A 24,357-nucleotide genomic window follows, 5' to 3' on the forward strand; every position below is an offset into this window, starting at 1 on the left:
CACTTTAATCCTGTCCCTTCTCCACCTGCCCCTCAGGTAACATTTCTCCCAAACAGTAAAGGACGAGAAAGGGATGTTGTAAAGATGCACAGACTGACATAGGCAGACAGTGAACACAGAAACTTTTACGAACAGGAAAAGAAGGAAATTAGGAGGACGTATACAATGCTCTTTTTCAGGGGGACGAATGAAGAAGTCCTGGTGCAGAAGAGAAAACTAGGCTCTGAGGGGATACAGGGAACAAAGGATAGTTTTGCAGGAGGAAAGAACATCAGGGGCATCATTAGGACTGCATATCATCAGTCCTGGGAAGAGGATGGGGAACAGAGATCACAGGAAGAGATAAGAAGCAAAGCAGAGACAAAAGTTTTTGGGTCAAGAAAAAGGGGCTCAGCCAGAACAAGAAGTCTGTCAGGGCAAATAGGAAGCTGTGGCATAGAAAAGAGGGACAAATAGAATTACTGGGAGAATAATAAATGTCAGCTTTTGCAGGGAGTACTGGAAACAGAGGGAGAAAAGAGGCAGTGCAAGCGTAACAGAAAGAAGAAAAAGAAAAGCACCTGTTGTGCCAGGAGTTCAGCCTAAGAGCACATGACCTCCTCCTCTCATCGGCAAGCTGTGCTGCATTGGCATCAAGTGCTTATGCTAACTAAAGAGTGCAAACACTGGGATGCATATTACAGCTGCCTCTCTTTTTCCTTCCCTAAGGTACCATAACTTCTTGGGTGGTGATTTTTATACTGCCAATAAATAGTGCTTTGAATCCTCTTCTCTACACTTTGACTACACGACCTTTCAAAGAAATGATTCATCAGGTTTGGTACAACTACAGACAAAGAAGATCGAAAAGAGGTAAAGGCAGCCAGAAACCATATGGTCCATCATTCATTTGGGTAGAGATGTGGCCAATGCATGAAATCACACCAAAGGTTACAAAGCCTGTGCTTTGTACAGACTCTTCTGATGCTTCAGTGACTACACAGTCAACAAGACTAAATTCATACACGTAATTACGGTTTGAATCCTCACGGTGACATCGGCACTGTTAGCTTCACATCCGTGGGCTTGATGCTTTACAGCCATGAGGAAAATGAGGGAGGTGTGACATCAGGGCTCACGTGAACCACTGCAGGAAGAAGAAGGAGCCATGTGTCTCTTTGCAGGTAGAACTGGCATTTTACCATCTCACAGCAGTACCTGACATTTTGACAATTCATCCTAGATCAGAATGAGAAATTGGTTGTTTGGGGCTTTTTTCTTCCAGAAGCCAAGAGTGTGGGGGAAAAAGAATGAATTGTCATTTGAAACATCTCACCTTGAAAGCAGATTGTTTCAAAATCATCTGTTTATGGGGAAGTGTGTGTGTGTGTATGTATGTATATTTTCTTTTTTCTTCTTATAAGTTCCCATTTCAACAGTTGATTTTTTAAGAGTTAATTGGTTTCCTCATTAAGAAATGTATTTTCTCCTCAAAGTTTCTGACTCACTCTATTCAGGCTGCATCACCTCTTAAAAGTTTTAAGGAGCAATAGCTGTAAGAAAAACATTCAAATTTCATAAATAGGTCTGTTAACTATATTTGCCAAAGCCAAAGAAGTGAAAATTATATTACTTTTATAAATTTAGAGACTATTTCACTCATGTAAAGGCAATAGTGAAATTGCAATGATAGTTCTGATACAGTCACCAGGTTGGACAAGGCCTTGATCATCCTGGTCTACTAGGAGGTGTCCCTGTCCATGGCAGGAAGAGGCTGGGACTAGATGATCTTTAAGATTCTAATTCAGGCAGAACCAGAACTGTGGTGAAGAAAAAAATAAAAAGGAGAGGTTTGGTTTGTTTGTTTGGTTTTATTTCCCAAGTGAGTGTCCCCAGCTTTAACTGGTGGGACTTTAATCTTTCTTACTCTGGAAAGACTGAGTATCCCAGCACCTTGCTGCTTCTCTTTTCCTCGCTTTTCTTAACAGGCTACCAAAAGTAGCTCACCACAGCTTGCAGACTTCAACAAATTCCAGTCTTAAAATGTCTCTCTATGTACAAGAGAGATGGTCAAATAGAAAATTATCAGTCTTAACAGGTGTCATGACATCTACATTATAATCACTTTGTACATGATTGGATGCATTATAGTTAAAGTAATTTAAAGACCACAGCCATTCGGCACTTTTTTAAGCATTATTTTACTTCCCAGAATTACAAGAGTAAAATAAAAAATATCCCATCTGAAATAATCCCCTAGAGGTAGTTCCTTCACACATTCTTACTGAAGAGAATGTTTTCTATTATGAATTATTACAGCTTCCCTTCTTCTTTCAGTACCGTATTCAGTCTGATGGCCTAGAAGCCCAAAAAGGTAAAAAAAAGCTCTTTTTTTTTTTTGCGTTGATTTGAAACTATTTAAAATTAAGTTAAAAGATACTTACAATGTTTGCACTTAACTTCTTAGCAGTATAAGAAGTAGAATTTTGAAAAAGTGTGGCTCACACTTCAATTGTTTACAGAACTTTGGATTATCTTTGGATTTGAAACTAAAGATTGTCAAGCATCTTGTTTCCACTATTGTATGTTCTACTGAAATAAAATATTATCTGCTGAACAAAATTACTTTTTCCAAGATGTTTAGTAACATTTCGGGTTGTAGGGGTTAAAGACACATAAACAAAATCCTGCCATGTGGATTGTCTTTAGCTAGGACAATTAGAACTCAATTCAATAGAACTTCCTTACTCAGGGGCCAAGCCCTCTCAAGGACTGCAACTGCCTTTGGTAAGATGTGCAACAATCCCTGACCTTGCCATTACTTGGGTTTCACTCCACGTGATTATGGTTATATTCACCGTCACCTTTGTTTCTATCAGTAACACAATAATAGTCAATACTTCATAATTTTTGCAATTTCTTTATTGTTTTGATAAGCAAGCTACAGTGGGTCTTTCTCAAAGTCCTGTAAGTAAAAACAAGTCATGGCAGAGTTACAGTCTCCTGCAGCCTGCCATTGCATCTCAGCATTACTTTTTTTCAGTGCCTGGTAAAGGTACAGGAGTGTCAGAACAGCTATTTATTATAGCTCAAACATCTTTCAGACCAAAAAGTTCTATTAACAGTAAGCTCTAGACTATCAAACTAGTCACTGCTTAAGGCAAAGATAAAAAACAGGACCAAATACTGAAAAAGCTCTGAAGTGCTTCCCCAGTGATGGGAGAATACATGTCACAGATTCTATTCTAACTAACAGAAGCTTTTACTTAAAGTTCAAAATAATCCATCATATCAGTAAACAATGCTGCTAAACTTCTACCCTGAAGAGATAGATCATCCATCATAAGGCACTTTATTACAACAAAAGGTAGGGTAAAATTGTTTGCAGTAATAAAACATCTTGCAAAAAAGAATCTGCAGCTTTATAGACATACATTGCAATACTGCTAAAAATAGTAAGGTTTGGGATATAGGATTTTTCTACAGCTCATAAATAAGCCACAACTTGCCGCGTTATCCCATACTCAAAGAAAAAGTGTGTGTAACAAAAAACTGAAGTTAGTTGAAGTTTCTCTGGAGTTGGCAGGGTTTCTGCTGGTGACACCTCTTAAAAAGGAGGGCTGACAATTCTTTTATCACAGGACACCACTTCCCCACCAGTAACGAGTTCTGAACGTAGCACACATACTAACTTTCTATCTACCACGCTAGCACGAAAGAGAAAAGAAAGAAGAGTATGAGATCGCTTGAGCTTCAACGAAGAATCTAGAAGTCAAAATTGATTCCCTAAACGAAGTTTTTTTATTCGGTAGACTAACATAAAACATCCATACGAGAGCCCTCAAATATTTGTGAAAGAATTCTGGGGGAAAAAAAAATTCCATGTGAGGTCCCTAAAGGCGGCGGTCGAAAAGAGCCCCGCCGCAGTGCGGGACGAGCGGGCGGCGCGGCGGGCAGGGCCAGCGTCAGCCGCTTGGCTTCAGGGACTCGTAGCCCTCCCTCAGCAGGTCCCGCCACGTCCTGAGGAACCGGGCATTCTCCGAGCACTTGGTAGCCAGCTCCTCCACTTGGGCCGACACGGCCGACGTCGCCTCCAGGATCTTCGCCAGCGAGAAGGCGGCCTGGAGGGACGGCAGAGAGGTTGGGGGTCGCCGGCGTCCGGCAGCGTCCCCGAGGGGGCCCCGGAGCCCGCCCGAGGGCAGCGCGCCGCACTCACGTCGCCGATCTGCATCTCCACCTCCTCCAGCAGCTCCCGCGTGTCGCCGCCGGGCAGCTCCGGCGACCCCGACCCCTCGCTCCCGCCGCGGACCCTCCGGGGCTGGGCGCCGGGCGATCCCTCGGGCACCGCCGCGGGCGGCAGCGGCCCCGCCTCGGCCATGTCCCGCTCGGTTCTCCCGCGCCGGGCGTGTCTCCCGCCCGAGCACCGCCCACGGCACGCCCAGGCCCGCTCCCGCCGAGCGCCGCCCGGGCCGCGGATGGGCTGGTGCGGCCGCGGTCACCGCCCCCGAGGGCGGCTCTGGGAGCTGTAGTCCTGCCGCCGGGACGGGGCGGAGCCGTGGCCGGGCGCGCAGACGCGGCAGGGCCGAGGCCGGCGGGGTGTGCGCGGGGCGGTTGCGGGAAGCGAAGGGTGCCCGGGGGTCGCTGCGATGCTGCTCCACCGCTGCCCGTCCGCCGGCCGAGGTAACGCGCCGGGGCCGGCTGGAAGGCCTGGGCCCGGGGCCTCGTCCCGGGCTGGGTAGGGCTGGGCTGGGACAGCCGCTCGGTGCGGCGGGTGGGGCCGGCGGCTGGCGCAGCGCCGAGGCAGAGCAAAGGTCGCGGCTGGGTCGCGCCGGTGTCCGGGCGGGCGCGGGGCCGGCTGGACAGGACCCCATGGCTCCCTTGCCCGGGGCCTCTGTGCGCCCGAAGGCGGCAGGACAGCGCTGTGCGTGAGCGCTGCCCGCGGCCCGGCTCTGTGATACTGACATGGGTTATTCACCTGCAGCGGGGTGCCTAAAAAGATGGGCGGGATTTTTGAGCGACGCTAGTTGTCAACTGCTTTAAAGGTTGAACTAAAGCAGTGGAACGAGTGTCCTTACTTGGGAAGTAGTTGTGGAGACAGCATCCCGACAGCTGTTACTGAAGAGCTGCCGCAGAGTTTCTCCTTGGGGACTGCCTGGCTCGTGCAGGCATTTCCCATCGCTTTCCGAGTCCCTGAGCTCTCAATAGCGTCGTGGCCCAGGCACTGTGCTCTCGCTGGGGAAGAATCTGCCCGTCCAGCGTTTGCACCCACCTCTGTTATTATCAGAGGTGTTCGGAGCAGAGTTTCACTTTTTTCGCATATGTGCAAATTAATTGATTTTTTTATATATATGCTGTGTGATTCTTAGAACCATCAGTTATGGTCAAATAAAAAAATCCTGAAAGTTAAGTTAAAGTTTCATAACATATATATATATATATATATATATGAGTGTAGTTGTTATCAACCTTATAGAATACTTATTCTCAGATCCTGCTTGGTTGCAGGTAAAGGATAACTAAGAATCATGCAGTGATATCATAATAGCTTTTATGTTATATTGGTTAGGTACAGAATTCTTGTTAAGGAGCCAACATGGATAATACTTGCTGCCTTGCATATAGAGACCTCTGTCCTAACTGTCACCAGACAGGGTTATGACACAAGGTGCTTGTGCTGGCCTTGCCAATTGCCATTCTCAACTAAACATTTCAGTCATAGCACACTGGTGATTTTACTTATGTAGTTTTGCAGAAATACTCCACTTTAAATATGGTATTATTCTTCTTTCCCTGAAAATAGAGAATTTTTTAAGGAAGGAAATTTATTAGTCAAGGTGCATTAGTTCACAGACCTTTTAACTATAACTAGTTTTCTTACTAGGGTTTTTTATTACAAATCACATGCATTATTATTTGTTTCTAAAAGAGGGAAATAATGACATGTAATAGCCCTATGAAAAGAGTCCTGGTTTGATAATTTGAAACTTTATTTTTCGTCCATTTCCTTACACAGAAATTCTAATTTGTTCTCACAACAATTATTGTATCTGCAGCAAAGGTAATGATTACCTGTATCTACTGTTCCTGGCTTTGGCTAAGCACACTTGGGTTCAAGTCTGTGCTTTTACTGCAGACCATGGCATGTACTTTAGAAGCAACATGTGTTAAGATGTCAGAGTTAAACTTGCATGTCCTGTTTCTGCTGTTGTTTGGTCACTTTTAATGCAGTCTGAAATAAACCTTTTGAAGTTCAAAATTAAATCAGATCTTAAAATGTGTTTGGCACCTGTGTATACACATATTATCCTATGTCAGCTGTGCATGGCTGGCCTGCGTACTGAGTAAAGAATGGTTAAAGAGGAAGCTTTTTTTTTCCCCCTGATAAAATATTACACAGCATCCTCCTTACTTGAAAATTTTAAAATCTGTGTTTATGGTTCCTCATCTTTGCATCACCTGGTAGCCCTTTGGGAGGAGGAAGCTGTCATATTTGTTGTGCTACTTGTGTCTCTGAAATTTTGAAACATTTGGAAAACTGCTGGTTTGACAAAGTTGTTTCTGGTTTTTGCAGCACGTCAGTGGTTTCATGCTCTAAAGTTGATAAAGAAAGATTGCCTTCTATCTCTGCGTGTCTCACGATGTGCCTCTACTGCCTCTGTGCCTCGCATAACTACACATTACACAATTCATCCTCGGGACAAAGACAAACGATGGGAAGGTAAAAACATTGCATTCTTTAAATGCTACTTTATTATTATTGTCATTGCTGAGTCTTAAAGACACTAAAATGTGTGGTTTTGCTGTTTTTTTCTCTATGGAAATTCTCTGTGCTTAAATACAGTACTAATATTTCAAATGACATTTTTGCTTACTATCTCACAAGGAGTGTCTTTAGGGCTATAAAATATTATTGTTTTCATAAAGAAACTTGTTTTAATAAAGAAAATATACAAGCAGCTTTTGGTTTAGTGATTATCACAAGATTTAGTTCTATTCAGTATGTATCTGCTTGGTTTTTTCAGTTGTTCTTACCATGATGGTTTAAGTTTAGTGAGAGAGAGGTTGGAAGAATTTGGAGATTGGCTTATGTTATTATCATTTCTTTATATTGAAGGGGTAAACATGGAAAGATTTGCAGAAGAAGCTGATGTTGTCATTGTTGGAGCAGGCCCTGCAGGCCTTTCTGCAGCCATTCGACTCAAACAGCTGGCTGCTGAGCACAGCAAAGAACTGCGTGTTTGTCTGGTGGAAAAGGCTTCTCAGATTGGTGCACATACATTGTCTGGTGCTTGTCTCGAGCCAAGGTCCTTAGAAGAACTCTTTCCAGACTGGAAAGAGCGAGGGGTATGTATGAGCCTGGAAACACCAAAGTTCATTACTAGATTGTAATGAACTTCATATCTGACTGATGCTGGTATGAGTTAGTACCTGGTATCATTAGTAATTAGTACCGTTTTAAAATACATCGATGGAATGGAACAAAACAAAAATGGGTACCTTCTTTTTAGTATGTTTCCTGTAGTTCAACAGTTCTAAAAGTTTTCTGTCTACACAGATATGCTGTGGCCTTTGCTCTTTTCTGTAGTAGTCCTACTGCATATACACAATTTGAATGGTGCAACCTGGGGGGCCCTGCACTTGCTGCCTTTGTGCAAAATCCAGCTCTTGTGTACAAGCAGGATGTTTGGTCCTTACCAATGACAGATATGCTGGATTATGCTCAGATATGCTCTTCCTGGAGATGGCACAGAGTAGACTGACTTCTGTGCAGACACTGTGGTGCAACAAAGGCCTAAGTTGATTTTAGGAGGGAGGTCCCAGAACAGCCATCTGACTTGCAGGCTGCTGCCTGCTATCACCTGAGAGCTGCAAGAAGTCAGCCATAAGCTCTTTGGTTTGCCTTATGGTGATAAATCTGCAAGTTAAGCTTTCTTCTTTAAAAAGGTCTGGGATATTTATGTAGCACAGGTCTGTGTACAATAGATGTTATTTGCAAAGCCGTATTTTTTTTTACCTCAGTAGTTGTGTTGATTCTTTCCTGATGACTGCCTCATAAAGTACTTTATTTTCTCTCTTGTGATACCTTCCTATAGAAGTGCTATACTAAACCTGTACTTGACTGCCAGTTTGATTGTTTGATTTTGTTGTTTTTGTTGTATTGGCTAAGAAAACATAACTCTCTACTACTTCTATTTTATTTTTTGTAGGCTCCACTTAATACTCCTGTAACTGAAGACAAGTTTGGAATTTTAACAGAGACATCTAGAATTCCAGTGCCAATTCTTCCAGGTAAAGTTTAGTGAGGGAGAAGAGAGTCAGCTTCCTCTGTGTCTTTTTTAACTTCTCCATGAATCAAAAGAAGTTTGATCCAGTGTAGTGCAGCAAGTGTATGTAGAATATAATAGGTTACAGTGATACACTCTGTGTAGGTGATGGCTCTGATAACACATGAGATTAACTTGAAGGTAGTAGCTGTAGATGTGACATCTACTGTATGCAGCTTCGGTTCTTTTGCTTAGTGTCTGATGTGTTATGTGTGTGTGTGTCTTTTTTTGCCTAGGACTTCCGATGGTTAATCATGGAAATTACATAGTACGTCTGGGCCACCTTGTGAGTTGGCTAGGTGAACAAGCAGAAGCTTTGGGTGTTGAGATATATCCAGGCTATGCAGCAGCTGAGGTACTAATGGCATCAGTGTGTGTTTATGAAAAGTGGCTTTGGAACCCCCTCCAGTGCAGTCATGATCATTTGTACATGTGCAACATTCCTTTTAACTGATAAGTATTGTGAAAACTGTGTTTCTCTGTCTACATTCCCTGGCTCAGATCCAGCAAAGTGCAAGTGGATCATACAGTGCATGAATAAATACATAATCTTCATGTTTGACCATTTAAGTCATAGTGCTGAGAAGTTCTGCTTTAGAACTTTTAATTAATAGATTCAAAGTACAGTTTCATTACAATGTTTTGTGTTTATTTGTTTAAATATTTCCAAAGGTACTTTTTCATGAAGATGGCAGCGTGAAAGGGATAGCAACTAATGATGTAGGCATTCAGAAGGATGGAGCACCTAAAGTAAGTATCTATCTTCCCCATAACTAGGGGTCTAATTATGGAAATGGTGATACATCTGCTTCTACTGCCATCAGTAGTCTTGCTGCAGCATAAGAAAAGTTGTAAAATTCAGTACCTGTCTTCCCTCTCTATTTGATTGGATTGATTGCCTGTGAAAGTTCTCGTCTCAGAACATTGTAAAATTCTTCTGAGATTCGTAGAAAAAACCTTGTCGTGAAAGTTGTCTTGAAGGAGATTATGTAAGGGTGTTTTGGCTTATGTGAAATCTGGAAACAAGGGAAAGAACTCCAGGAAGTCCTGGAAAAAAGGTCCAAAGGTGAAATAGGAAGCTTTAGTCTGTCTGTTAACTAGCAACATGTAAGAGAGTGTGCTTCTGGATGGTTCGGTTTCCTTGATACTTACAGCCACAGTTGCACTTGCTGACAGTCTGTCTACCTTGTTGGGGCAAGATACACACTGAGTCTTTATACCTTTATGCTGGTTGGTCATGTTTCTTTATCCAGAAGGTGACTACCTGCCCCATGTGTCAAACTTGGATTTTTGTTTTTTCAGTGGAATCCAGAACCTGCCCTAAGTGTGCTGTTTCCCTGTAAAATATGTTGGGAAAACGTGGCATCTCAGAATTACTTGGAGCAACTTTCACACGGAATTATTTGACTACATAAATTAGGAGTACAAGTCTTTTCATAACATTTACTTCCTTTTTAAATAAAGTTTTGTTCTAGTTTCCTAGAGTTTCAAAGAGGTTTTCACTTTCACATGAAGTATAGGCTATTTTTCCCCATTTAAGGCAGGGTGTGAGAAGAAAAGACTCTTGTTTTGAGAGAATATAGCCAGTGAAGAAGTAATATAATTTTCCAGTGTAATATTATGTATCTGCTGTAGGGGACAGACACTCTCGTTTTCCAGTGCATGCTTTGTCCAGAAGGTGGCACAAGTAACGTGTGCAGCTTCATTGGGAGTTTGGGTTTGTTTTAAGATGGGAAGGAACAATTTTAGGTGTATTTCTTAACATCCTCAAAACACAGATTCTTTTTTTTCCCCATTTGTTCTGGGTGAATGTGTCTCTTCTTTCATGTGCATAATGAGTGTGCCTGTACTGCAGCTTTTTTATTGCACTGTCATTCAATTCAAGTTTTTTAGCTGTCAGTTTTGTCAGTTGGTACTACCTCCAGTGCATAAAGGCTCAGGTAAATAGGTGTAGTTTGTATAACCTCCAAGGCAAGAGTATCTTCAATGTGTTTATACAGAGCCTAATCAAATAGACTGTGGTTAATGAATAGATTTTCACCTTGCAGTCAGCACCAACCAAATAAAAATGACAGTGGTAAAAAAACATTGTAGCAAGTTGCACATTGATTCTTGTGTGGATACTGGAGAAGATTGTTAAATATGAAATACAGCTCTTTCACATTACTGAAATATTTCAAATTAGTGAATTTCTAATATTTACAATGGGGAGTTGTAGTTAATTTGTTTTATATAAAGCTACTTCAAAGTGGACACTATATATTCGAGAAGTAACTCTTGTTTAGTATTTTGTAAAATTAATTCATATTCACATTGACAATCAGAAATTCAAAGAGTACAAAAAAATTCACTAAATCCCATTACTTCTGTTTAAATGTCATTCTCAACTAGAGGGAACATTTTCATTTGTAAGTTACAAGCAGATTGCACCTGAGAAACAACTAAAAACCAAAGCAGTAAGCTTATTTTGAACCTATGCTGGCTTACCTTGGGATGGTTTAATTGAGTACTGCTGGAGAGGTTAATCCAAAACTATTTTCCTTGTCTTTTTCAACATCAAGCTTTCTGACTGAAGTCAAGCTTTTTTCATTATAAAAAAATTGTAAACATAATCTATATTCTTGTCCAGTGGGCTCACAGATGCAGGTGATGTACTCTTACAGCACTATGCCAATTCCCCTTACCTGGTTCTCAATCCTCGTTGGAATTTTTAATGAGAATTTTTTATAGTTGTATTTTATTTATTTTAATTTTATTGTATGTTTTAACATGCAAGATTGGAGTATAATTTATTATTATGAAGTAGTGGGTCCTTTTGGGAGCAGGGGTGATTCAGGTTTTTCAGATATGGTAGTTCTGTCTAGTCTATGTCATGTGTGTAGTTCTGTCTACTCTATGGGGCACGCACGGTGTTTTATTGTAATGTGACTTCATGAGCAAAAATTAAAGTGTGATGTTACAGGTAAAGTTTCTTTGTCTGTCAGAGTTCCTTTACACCTTGTGAATGAGCAGATTTTATATAAGTATCCTCTGATCTGGAAAGATTCTCTTTTTCAGTTACGAATACCAATTCACTGTGGGGCTGCTCTGCTGGAATCCCCTTCCAAGACTTGCCAGGGGTGCATCATGGTTAGGTGGAAAAGACAACTAAACTAGAGCCATAATTTGCAATGGTCTGTTGGTTCTGAGCTGTGTTACCAAGTAGTGTAAAATCACTTTATTACTCTCCATTTTCTTGCTGTGAGTTTGGTGTGGCACAGATCTAACTGCTGATTAAATGCTGTACTTTTGCAGGCTACCTTTGAAAGAGGCTTGGAACTCCATGCTAAAGTCACAGTCTTTGCTGAAGGTTGTCATGGACATCTAGCCAAACAGCTGTACAAAAAATACAATCTAAGGGAGAATTGTCAACCCCAGAGCTATGGCATTGGATTGAAAGAGGTACCACTTGCATAATTTTAACAATTAAAGAAAATACCATAAGACTTTAAGGTAGATTCTATTTGCTTTCTAACTAATTTTTGTAAGACATAAGAATTAAAGAATTTGAGTTACACTTTGAGACTTCAGAATCTTTGCTGTTCTGAAGCTGATAAGAGCAGATGCTTCCTGAATGTTGTAACTGTTCCACTTCAGCTGCTGCTTCTCTTTAACCTGTTGTAACTAGAGGTACCTGTGAATCTGCTCTGTTAACATTTTCAAATTGCAGTCATTTGTGATATCTGTTTTCTGTATATTTTCTAAATAAAAGAGGAATTTGTGCTGCCTAATTTTTGGGGGGCTTTAGTGCATGAGGAAGGAAGAAAATACTTTCTATGGGCTTTCTGTATGTTAGTGAAAGGGAGAGAGGAGAGCTGTTTCAGATGATGAGTTGTGGTCTCTGAAGCACCTTCTGAATGAGCCTTTCTTAAAAAAAAAAAACCTCTTTTCATTGGGCATATAAAATTGGGATAGGAATGAGGTTTCCTTTTTAAAATATTCTATACTCGGGAAATATCACTTATGAAAAAGAGCTGTATTATTTTAGAATATGTTCAGAGTTTTGAATATAACATATTCTTTATTACTTTAGTATGTGCTTACAGCTACAAAATATTTGTTAAATTATTAGTTTACACTCTGTAGAGAATAACCACTCTGTAAATATGACATAATCTTAGTTACAGTGTCTAATACTGAAATTGTCATTAAAGAAGGGTTTTACTGTAGCGTTCCCTTGCTTCCAGATGAGACTGTGTGCTTTAGCAAATGGTGCAGTCCAGAAGGAGTGCATCTGAAGTAGCTGGTGCTGATGAGCTGTTATCCATACTATGCACGCCTCAGGTTTATTTTTACTTTGGACTAGCTGTGATCTAGTCCCATGGACTGAGTGCCCTTTCATGACTGGAATGCTTTAGATGGACTTTTAGGACTCTGTCTTTTAGTTTTACATTGAAGGAATCCAGGTCATGGCTGGTGTATGATGTGAGTCAAAACACAGTAAGTGGGAGGAATCAGAATGTGCTCAAAAATGTGCTCTTTAACCTAAATTGGAATGTTATTGTAGATGTGTCCTCCATGCTTGAGCTGATCTATGGTGCTCAACTGCCCTCCTGTCATTAGACTGTGCCTGGCATGTACCTCCATGGTGCAGTGATGTTTTGTGAAATGAGCAGAAAATGGACTCACTCCTGAAAACATGAAAATGCTTCTCTGAGTTCACCATGGGTCAGTGGAGCACTGGAAATGTATAGGAGACAGCAGAGATGGGACAATTTGTTTGACAGAAGGTCTTTAGATCAACTCAGCATATTGCTTTGTCCTGACCTTGAAAAACTCACAAGATAATTCATAGAATCATATGAAAAAAATAATACTTTCAAAGAAAAAAGTCAACATAAGCATTGAATTCTGTGGCAGAAGTATCTGTCAAAGTCACTAATAGTAGGAATCTTGTGGTTGAATGACAATTTTGGGTGTAGTACTGGAGTCTCAGTCACATTTTCTGTTACACAGCATTTAAAGGGAGGTATTGGGAAAACGTTAAATGGTAATCCAAAAAACTATACTGAGCAGTTGGTATTTTGCTGTATGAATTTTTGCATTGCTCATAAGAGTAAATTAAGTTTTCCCTATATGTAATTGTGTGTTTGTCTTTTAATATATTATTGAAAGGCCATTACTTTGCAATCTGAAGTAATTTTTTGGTCATCCTTATTTCAGTTATGGACTATTGATAAAAAGAAATGGAAACCAGGAAGAGTGGAACATACTGTAGGCTGGCCATTAGACAGACATACATATGGAGGATCCTTTCTTTATCACTTAAATGAGCGTGAACCTTTAGTTGCTCTTGGATTTGTGGTAAGTGAAGTTAGTTTTTTCATTCTTTTATGTTGTTTGAGCTTCATTTTATGCCGTTTCTTTTCTCTGTTTTAATAAGAAAATGTAAATACAAGAATAGGAACAGAGCAAATTTAGTAGTTTCTCAATCTTAAGTGTGCTTATGCCCATGCTAGGGAAGGCTAACTTGTCATATTAATCTGTCTTTAATCCAGTGTCTTTTATTGAGACCGACTAGAAACGTTATTCATAACTTCTTTGCAAACCAAGCAAATTTTGGTAATGGCAAAACCAAATGACTAATCAAAAGTGTGCTCAAAAAATTCTTGTAACTTAGGAAATCAAAATCACATGCACTTTGTACAGTTCCATTTCCTAATTCATATGTCAACCTTGTGTGTAACACCACTTTTTGAGAGAAGTATCTAAAGTGGAAGCACTGCAATGTTACTAGCAATATCCCTTTAATTTCTGAGCTCTTCACTTTGGTTTTGGTATTCTCCACCACTGTTGGCATTGCCCTCTTTAGCAACTGCCTTTCTGAATTGGGCAGGCAGCTTCTTCCTGCTTATTTCTACTTTATCAGAAGCAGCGAGAGCTCTAGAGATAGTCTGGTGTCATTCTGGCAGCCAGGTGATGTGAGGAGCAAGGATTGGAAATATTCTCTATCACCTACAGTTCAAAATTTAAAATTCACTATTTACCTGTGCACGTGCTTCTACACAGATGGTGTAAGAGTCAAGCATACAAATTGGACTTTCAGCAGCATGGGACTGAGCTGACACTTCTGTCTTGTAGATTTCAGAAGGATTACAGAGTGTGTGGAAAAGGATTACAGAGTGTGTGGAAAAATTCTATTTTTGTATGTTTTGTAAGAAGCATTAAAAAAAAAACTCATTAGCTTTCTCAGATACACATACTTGTCCTGTAGAGATTTCCAGTATTAGAATTAATAAGTACATACATAGATACTCAAATTCTGTTTGATTTTAGAAGGGAAAGCTCTGATTCTCACAAAGAATGGTAGGTAATCAGTAATGATCATATTCTCACCAGAGAGGAAAAAATCAACTTCTATGTGAACACACAATCACTTTTTTGTCTTTGAACTTTATACCTATTTCGGTCTGAAATGATTCTTGTAGTAGGGTTATTTTACCCTTATTTTGGAACTTGTTCATTAATTTTGTCTTGTCAGCAATGCAGATGCAAGCACTCCTCTAAAAGCAGTGAGCTGCCACAGATACCAAAGTCTTGACTGCTGCTGACTCATGATGTATTTTGCTACTTATCTCCAATAAAGCTCACAGGAACCAGAAATAATCCCTTTCTCAAAAGAGAAAAATTCAGCAAGAGAATTCTTTTTAAGAGTATCTTGAAGATGGAAAATGCAGAGTATATATTTGGTCAAATTCTCAAATGTATAGGAATCCTGGGCATCCAGCCCATTGGCAATCTGTTTTACCCCATTTTCTGCTTTCATCGTTGCTCCCCTGTGCTTTATTACAGTGGCTCACCTAATTGGATATTATAATTGACTACTAAACAATTTGAAGAACTGTTTAAAGTATGAAAGCACAAGGACATAACAATCAAAAACAATTGTTTACCTCTTTTTTCAGCTTTTTTTGGGCAGAGGTATGAAATACAAATTTGAAACAAGTTTTGCTGCTTATCCCACCCATTAAATCATGCTTAATTTAATCCTTTTTATACTAAAGGCAGCTGAAAGGTGCTTACAATGCAATTAAATATTTTCCATATTTCAGATGGGGACAAGAGCAGACTTGTAGCAGCAAATTTTTGGATTTGCTTTTGCTGTACCATTAATAGAATATATTTTTGGCAGTAGTTTAAGTAGAAAGATCCTGAGGTTGCTTTAATATAAAATAGATTTAAAGACTTGATGTGGTAATATGCAATTGCTTTAATTTCAAATTTTTGTTGAAATTTCATACCTTATTTTTATTAATGTACACTTTTTCCTTTTTTTAAGGTTGGTTTAGATTATCAAAATCCGTATTTGAATCCATTTAGGGAATTTCAGAGGTGGAAGCACCATCCTAGTGTACAGCCTACTTTGGAGGGTGGAACAAGGATTGCCTATGGTGCCAGAGCATTAAATGAAGGTGGTATCCAGGTAACTTTTTTTCACAAAGTTTTTATCTTTGAGTTCTCTATAGCCATGTATTTAGTGCTATAGATTTGGGTTGCATGCTATACCAAATATTTTGCTGGACAGAAAAAGTTTCTTGTCTTGCTGAGTACTGGCTGCTGAGATTTGCTAGTCTTAGGCTCTGTCATACTGAAAATCTTCTGACATGCTCACTTTACTATCTAAATGAAATACAGAATCACTGAAACATTTAGATTGGAAAAGACCATTTACATAATTTAATCCAATAGCTAGTCCACCACTGCCAAGTCCACCACTAAACCATGTCTCTAAGTGCCACATCTATATGTCTTATCCAGGCAGGGCGACTCAACCACTTTGCTGAGCAGCTTGACAACCCTTCCCATGAAGATATTTTTCCTAATATACAATCTAAACCTCCTCTGGTACAACTTGAGCCCCTTTCATCTCCTCCTGTCACTTGTTACCTGGGAGAAGAGACCGACCCTCACCTCAGTGCACCCTCTGTTCAGGTGGTTGTAGAGAGCAATAAAGTCCCCCGTGAGCCTCCTTTTCTCCAGGTTAAACACCCCCAGCTCCCTCAGCTGTTCCTCATAAGACCTGAGCTCCAGGCCCTTTGTAAACTCCATTGCCCTTCTCTAGACACACTCCAGCATTTCAGTGTCTTGTGAGGAGCCCAAAACTGGACAAAGGATTCAAGATAGAGCACCACCAGTGCTGACTACAGGGGAATAATCACTGCCCTGATCCTGCTGGCCACACTATTTGTGATCCAAGCTAGGATGCCACTGGCTTTCTTGGCCGCCTGGGCATATGCTGGCTCATGTTAAGCTGGCAGACTCCCCGTGTCCTTTTTGTTGGGAAGTTTTCCAGTCACTCTGCCTCAATCCTAAGGCACTGCATGGAGCTGTTGTAACCCAAGGACACAGCACTTTGCCTTACTGGATGTCAGTATAATCATCCTTGCTCCATAGATCCATCCTGTCCAGATCCCTCTGCAGCAGATCAACATTCCCACCATCTTTGTGCTGCCTGCAGACTGACTGAGGGTGATCTCAATCTCCTTGTCCAGGTCATTGATAAAGATATTAACCAGGTCTGGCCCCAGTACTGAGCCCTGGGGAACCCCACTAGTGACTGGCTGCCAAGTGGATGTAACTCCATTCAGCAACGCTCTCTGAGCCCAGACATCCGGAGAGTTTTTTACCAAACAGAGTGTTTGTCTAAGCCATGAGCAGCCAATGAAGTGGAATTTATATTACAGTCAAGTACGTTCAGCACCAAAGATGCCACAGGCAATCTTTTATTTGCCTGAAATCTTGGCGAAGACAAAGTAGTACCACTGATTTGTTCCTGTGGGGTCTTCCAAATTACTTACTTATCCCAGAAAAAAGAACTCCTTTTCAGTGCTTGAGCCTTAAGTCACTGATGGTGCTGAAATTGTAATACAGTTTTGCAGGTAAATCTTTACCAATCAAGTATATGAATACCTTGAGTTTCTTTCATGCACAACTTTGAATTTCTGCTTTCTTGGGAGGTGGAATACTTCGTTCATTTTATTAACTTAAGTAGTGCAAAAAGTAAAATTTTGAATATGTATTAATGAAGACTTTCTGATGAATAAATTTCCCTTTAAATACTGACCTTTCTGACTAAGGTTAGTTGAAAGGGCTGGAAAAGCTTGCAAAAAATGGTCTGGAGTTTACATTTAACAGTTTTAAAGTACATTCCACCTGTTAGCTTCTCTTCTTGAAACACAAGGTGTGGCAGTATGTTCTGTACTCCAGATCCATCTTCCAGATACTCCATTCAGTTTGGACCTTAAAACTAGCCTGAGTGTTCATGATCTGCAGCCTGTATGTGGGGCCATGCCACTTTGCCCTCTGACTACTTTGCCTTTCCTTTTTGAACCTCTTAGTATAAATGTGGCTTCACACAGTTTTGCAATACAAGCGGAGTTTCATCACAGCTTCACTCCTGTCACAGTCATGTGGAGTTAGGCTTTGACCCCAGCGTGCATTCCTGGCAGTGAGTCATGTGGGTTCAGGAAGCAACTTCTTGATTACACCCATGCTGCACATTTAATCAATCTGAGCGTTGATTTTGTCCACTCTGCAGTGGAAATACGTCATATCACATTGTAACACAGCTATATTACTGGCTTATTTCAAAAACCATTGCCACTCCATTATTAGCACAGATACCATGAAAAGTACCATGATGTTTTAATCTAGACTTTTATGCAAGAGTGGCTTCTTTTTCCACCCTGTGCACTGGTTTCTCTATCACACATAGTAATTGAATTTCAGGCTTCGGTGAACTAGCCAGAGTGTGATTTTTGTTGCACCCTCCTTATACTCAAAGCCTATAGCTGAAAGAATACAGTATTTTTTAAGTCACTTACAGACATTGTGCTAAGTTACACAGTAGAACTACAGATCTTGCACATCTCTGTCTCATCTTGGACATCTTTGGTGGACTTAAACCAATATGTCCCTTACTTTCCATTGTTCCTAATAGAAAAGGATATTTTGCTTTGTTGTTTTTTTTTTTATTTCCTGTAGATAGATTTGTTTAGGTGATCATGAAGTCACTCTTCTAAAAGACTTTTTTTAATACATAGCTTCAGTAAAAAAAAAGCTTTATTGATGATTCACTTAGGAAGAGGTTTAAGATTAGCTCTTCTTTTGCATGTGTTGCTTTGATTAATAACTGTAGCAGTCTGACTCATTTGTATCACTGTAGTCCAGGAATATTTTCTTATGTAAGTCATTCCGTAACTCCAGTTTTTGATTTTGGTAACAGAATTGCATGAAATAAGTGTATAGACTTATTAACTTAACTTCAGCTTTTTTGTTATAGATAACCTAATGACCATGATCTTCAATCTTTAGCACAGAGTGAAGGGGGAGAGAGTGCACATGTTTTTTAATGTATGTGGAAGGAAGGATCAGAGTTTAGTAACTTAATCTCTGTAGCTACTATTTATTATATTTATTAAAATTGCAAAACAAAGCACCTAAATTCCCATGCACCCTCTATTTTGTCTCTGTTTTATCAAAAACTTTCGAAAGGTTTAAGAGTTTTGTGGAGAAAAAGGGGTTGCAGTTATTGAGCAGTGTACACTATGCATATCAGGAGGAAAAACCTTTATACTGACAATCCATTTAAGTGTCAAATATTAGACTCACTTAACAGATTTTAAGCCCTGATCTGGAGCTAAGGGGAGGAAGAACATGAGGTTTCCTGTCTGCCAGCAGGAAGGACTCTGCAGGGACCCAGGTGTCTCCCCTTCTCTAAAGCAGTCATGTTTTGTGTCTGTATCCCAAGGGCATGATGTGTTTCTTCCACTGACTGTGAAGGCAGGCACAAAGTGCCAGAGTACTAATAATGAGAATTACTACCAAAGCTGCAGTATGTGCTACCTTTTGTGTTACATGACTCATCTTTAATCTCATTTATTCTTTAGCAGTATGGTGGGCCACTATGTGCCTATTACGTGACACAGTGTTTGCAGAAGAAAAGTACTTGATCACCATCTTTGTATGCAATTCAGAGTCAGTCAAGAAGTCTTCCTATGCTTATGTCAGTGCTGCACCATTGAATCCTAATAGATAGCATAGAATGGCTATTTCCTGAGAAAAGAGAGAACATCCCACATACTTAATCCCTTTGGAATAGTGTTATGTAGCTGAACTTAAAACTTCTTTTCCCAGAAAAGTAAGTTGTCGTTGTGTTTTCAGCCTGAATTACCTTTCCTATGAACCAAATCACTATGTCTCTGATTAAATAAATTGCACAAAACACAGAGGAAATGCTGTGTAATTTAACGTTTTTAGTGATTGTTATATGACTATACAAGAGTAAGCAGTCCTGCATGACTAGTAAAGAGGTAACAATTGAACAAGCAGAAGAAACAAAACTTTTGGTTCGGGTTGCCTAAAATTCCAAGGGATAAATTTTTTAGACATTTTTCATGAAATTCAACTACTTGTTTAGTATTTAGGTTACTGCAAAATTAATTCTTTCAGACAGTTTTAATAAAAGCAGAATGCTAGAATAAGACATGCTGCTCAGTACTAAAGACTTTTAGAGGAAGGGTATGTTCAAAACTTACCTTCAGCAATTTGTGACTTAGGCTTTGATCAGAGCTTTCTGCTTAAAGTTCTGCAATCAGTCTGCATTTTGAAGCTGTTTCCAGTCTAAAATCTTAATCAACTTGGTAGCTGATGTATTCCTTAGTTAATATAGGTGTACAACATAGTATATTAATACTATTGACCTGATATTTGCAAATAATCTTGGCTGTGTTAAGTTTGTGAGTTAACCATACTCTATGACATTATGCTTACAGAATGGGAGTAAGATGGTGATTTTGCACCAAAATGTATTTGTTCACTGTAAGCAACTTCTAAAATAAGGATGAGAGGGCCAGGCATGATAACATTGTACAGTTTCACAGAAAAAGATTTGTGGAAAAAAGCACTGTCAGGTGAGATGAGTACAACTTACTTTGTGGAAATCAGGGAAACAAATGGGAGTTTGGGTTTTTTATTTTAAAAAATTCACTTGAGCTTGAAGGAGGAAAACCATGTCAGTGGGTGACACTACTGGAGTTTTGCTGCGGATAAGGCAGCTGTAGAGAGGATATAAGGAAAATGTCACTTTCATACTCAGCACAAGTACAGTGTCTGTGTTCCTATATGCATACTATGCTCAAATGCCATAAGTGGAGTAAGTGGTGTATGTTTAGAGAGTGCACATGCCAAGTCTGGAAAGGACACTCAAGCCTTATGCCAGTTTAATTTCTAGAATGTTATTTTCACTTCAACAAACAAAAACAAACAAGAACAAAACCTTTCTTTCTGTTTTTCCTTCAGTCAATACCCAAACTCACCTTCCCAGGTGGATTATTAATTGGTTGCAGTCCTGGACTCCTGAATGTTCCCAAGATCAAAGGAACACATACTGCAATGAAAAGTGGCATGTTGGCTTCAGAAGCCATTTTTAATCAATTAATCAATGAAAATCTCCAATCAAAGACAATAGGTAAGATCACTCAACTTTGAGTTGTAATTACCTTGTGTTCAATTAGAACCACCACCAACTAACAGCAGTAATTAATCTGGCTGAATGAATTAGTTGGAAATGTTAATAAATCATGAAATGGGTGTGTTTAAAATATATTTTATTGTTTATTTACTACTGATAATGTCAAATGATTTATGAAAGAAATTAATATTTGCTGTTATTCATAAATATTGATCCTACTGCAAGAAGCTCTATTGACCATCTGAAAAGTAAGCTTATGCTTCCATATAAGTAAACAAGAATAGTTTTGTTCCTACAAACACAACAAAAAGTAGTGCTTTATGATTCAGAAAGTGTTACTGAAAGCCTGTCGAAACAAGAAAAAAGGAATAGATTAAATGAAGCAAAACAGCATGAGATTTTTCAAACTTGCTCTTACTGTTAGGATCCTGTTTTTGTTCAGTCCTTTTTTCTGTCTTTTAATCTTTTAGTTGTCTCAGTTTGAGACTACATGTATTTTATTTTATACATAATACAAGCACATTGTAGTAATCACCTGGTCCTGAACACCTTGTAGTGATTTGTTTAAGCCTTAGTTGTCCCCTTAAATCTGTTAATAAAGTCTGTAGGGAGAGAGGGAGAGAATTAGAATTTCAGTCACTCTGGAGATAAGACACTACAGCCAGGTGCCAGATGATGATTATTTTAGAAATCTTCTCTCTGTACTAGTGGATTCAGGCCTCATTCAGCTGAAATGCACCATACACAGAAGGTGTGCTGAACAATTAAGACTTCAACTAGACCTGCTAAAAATGCTTAGAATACATCTGAAGCTATAAACACTGTTGGGTAGTGTGCCACTCCTGTTTGATTTTGGACAGGTTTTATATGCTGTTTTCCAGTCTTGTCAAGACTGGACTACTACAGCCCACTTTCTTCTCTTTGCAGAGATAATGGGCTTTATGGGAAATACGGATTGAAGCATGCTTTTCTTATGTAGACAGGGCTTAGAACTGATTATTTAGAACATTTATTCCTTTACAGTAGTAATGGAGAATGGTGAAAAGGAAGCTCTCAAATAATTTTAATTTGAAGAAACATTAATTTTAAAGATAATTACTTGACTTTAACTACACTGTGGTAGATGTGTCAAGTGTGAAATGTAGTATTTATGAAGAATACAATCAAAGAGTTTCAATCAAAAGTTTGCAGTAAAATATATTTCATGAATGTGCTGATTACAAAGGGAGAAATTATCTAGCACTGGCATTATCCATTGGGCCATAGCCATAGTTACTGAAATGGGACTTTGGTTGCAAAACTTCTTCGGGAAAAGCTTTTGAACTTGACATTAGAATTGCAAACCTGGCTTTGGATCATGGATAGACTGTCCTGGTCAGCACTCAGATTCTGTTAGTGAGTAGCTGCTTTCCCACAGAGGTGCCAATGTAACCACCTGTCTGATTATATTTTGCTGAGGTTTGAGACAATTTAATGTTGCTTGTGGCTTATTTAATAGAGGCTACAAAGGAACAGTACATGTCTGCCAACAAAATAGGTCTCTTGATTCAAGAGGCTGAAACATGTTGTCTAGTATATTCCTAACTTACAGTTCTGAAATTCTCATTTTGTTGATTTCATTGCTAGTAGTTGCTTTTATTCAGCATTTATTTTTTTATTTCAAGGATAGTCTTGATGTACTGTAGGTACCTAACAAGTAATGTACTGCCTTAGGACTTGATGTGCAAGAATATGAAGAGAACCTGAAAAAGTCTTGGGTCTGGAAAGAGCTGTATGCGGTGAGAAACATCCGACCATCCTGCCATAGTGTACTTGGTGTGTATGGAGGAATGATATATACAGGCATATTTTATTGGCTACTGAGAGGAATGGAACCGTGGACATTAAAACATCCAGGTAATTTCATTATCTCCTGAAGAAGATTCTAAATTTATATGTCAGTCTTTTCTGGTCATAGTTTCAGCTAGTGCACATCTGGTTCAGTCGTGAGGCCTTAAAGTGTACAAAAGAAATGGATGATAAAGCATTGAAGCAGATTGTCGTATCAGCTACCACACAATGTAAATTAAGGCATTAAAACACTGCTTAGTATAACTTGGTATAGATATTTGTCTCATGAAAAAGGCTACCTTTTATGAAGTACTTCATTCTAATGTCAAGGGAAGTTAAAACAGCTTTGTTACATTTTTCTTGAGTAACTGCAAGTTACAATAATTCTGTACTGAAATTTATTAAAAATATGTTTAGGACCAGATTTTGCTCAGCTCAAGCCAGCCAAAGACTGCACACCTATTGAATACCCAAAGCCTGATGGAAAAATCAGTTTTGATCTCCTGTCATCTGTGGCTTTAAGTGGTACAAACCATGAACATGACCAGCCCGCTCATTTAACTCTCAAAGATGACAGCGTCCCTGTGAGCAGGAATCTGGCTGTGTTCGATGGACCGGAGCAAAGATTTTGTCCAGCAGGTAGGTAACAAAAATGTGTGTGTCAGCTGTTTCTGCAAAATGAAAGACTAAGTAGGAAGGGTCCACCTGGCCTCCTACTTATTTCAAGCATTCTATCCCAATTTTCCTCCCAGATGGGGGTTCAGTTGAAGGTCTTAAAACATGTTAGCAGTACTTTTGTGTTGAAATAACTGTTAAACATGTTAGAAGGTAATTAAGTCACGTTAGTAATATACTTCCCTCATTACACTTGCTGGTAAGTAGAGTATACATGCAGGGGGAAGCTGTTCAGCAAAGTGATAGCTCCCTTCTTGTCTTTGCAGGAGTCTATGAGTATGTTCCTCTGGAAACGGGAGAAGGATCAAGGCTGCAGATAAATGCTCAGAACTGTGTCCACTGCAAAACATGTGATATTAAAGACCCAAGTCAGAACATTAACTGGGTGGTACCTGAAGGTGGAGGAGGACCAGCTTATAATGGAATGTAAACTAACAGGAGCTCTATTCAGTGACTTTTGATCACCAACAAATATGTTGGAGTATTTTATGCTGCAGCGTAATTAATGTATAGCACTGACTTAAATGTTCAAAGAGTTTGAGACTAATGTGCCATTCTGAATTCTACATTTGACTGTTGCATTAAATGAAAAGTTGGTGCCTTCTAGTTAAACCCTAGCCTTATTTAAATAGCACTTCTTTACAGGAGCTGTATGGCAGGCAAAAGTTCTTATCAGGACTGACAAAGGAGCTTTGGATCTTGGAATTTACTGCTGAAGTTCAGTGATAAGAGAAGCCATATCCAGAATTGTGTGTATGGTGGAATAATTTAGTACCCACCTTTAAAAAAGTATTTTCTCGCTCTAGATGGAGTGATTTACATGTAATCATACCTGGCAGTCAGGAAAATAAATCAGTGTAGAAAACTCACTGCTTTAAAGTGTTATGTTTTACATCAAATTTTCAGTTTGTTTTTTTTTTTTCCTGATGATGATAATAGGGAATACCTATTGTAAAGTGGTTCTAAAAAAAAAAATTTGCATCTTCATTCTATGTCTATCAGCATTTTTATTCCTTACAAGAAATCAGGCCTGCTCTA

At 39.4% G+C, this 24,357-nt stretch overlaps 3 protein-coding genes across 3 annotated transcripts in view; 2 read left to right on the plus strand and 1 right to left on the minus strand.

Moving 5' to 3' along the window:
• Window positions 1–1,010, plus strand: part of RXFP1 (relaxin family peptide receptor 1) — an 85,026-nt gene extending 84,016 nt beyond the window's left edge. The window contains exon 18 of the mRNA XM_053976667.1: window positions 709–1,010. Coding sequence (XP_053832642.1) covers window positions 709–1,010 — 302 coding nt within the window. The remainder of the gene's footprint in view (window positions 1–708) is intronic.
• A 1,873-nt stretch (window positions 1,011–2,883) lies between these two features.
• C4H4orf46 (chromosome 4 C4orf46 homolog) lies at window positions 2,884–4,457 on the minus strand. The gene is made up of 2 exons (XM_053976230.1): window positions 4,196–4,457; window positions 2,884–4,100 (listed from the first exon to the last, which is right to left on the minus strand). The coding sequence occupies exons 1-2, from the start codon at window positions 4,355–4,357 to the stop codon at window positions 3,945–3,947; spliced, it is 318 nt and encodes a 105-aa protein (XP_053832205.1). The 5' UTR covers window positions 4,358–4,457; the 3' UTR covers window positions 2,884–3,944.
• A 94-nt stretch (window positions 4,458–4,551) lies between these two features.
• On the plus strand, window positions 4,552–24,188 carry ETFDH (electron transfer flavoprotein dehydrogenase). The gene is made up of 13 exons (XM_053976228.1): window positions 4,552–4,659; window positions 6,551–6,697; window positions 7,094–7,323; window positions 8,187–8,268; window positions 8,540–8,658; window positions 8,976–9,053; window positions 11,598–11,744; window positions 13,506–13,646; window positions 15,622–15,765; window positions 20,643–20,811; window positions 22,528–22,710; window positions 23,062–23,283; window positions 23,586–24,188. Exons 1-13 carry the CDS (start codon window positions 4,626–4,628, stop codon window positions 23,747–23,749), a joined length of 1,860 nt encoding a protein of 619 aa, XP_053832203.1. The 5' UTR covers window positions 4,552–4,625; the 3' UTR covers window positions 23,750–24,188.
• Window positions 24,189–24,357: the final 169 nt, after the last annotated feature.

Source organism: Vidua macroura, chromosome 4, assembly GCF_024509145.1.
Source record: "Vidua macroura isolate BioBank_ID:100142 chromosome 4, ASM2450914v1, whole genome shotgun sequence".
NCBI classification, from domain to species: domain Eukaryota; kingdom Metazoa; phylum Chordata; class Aves; order Passeriformes; family Viduidae; genus Vidua; species Vidua macroura.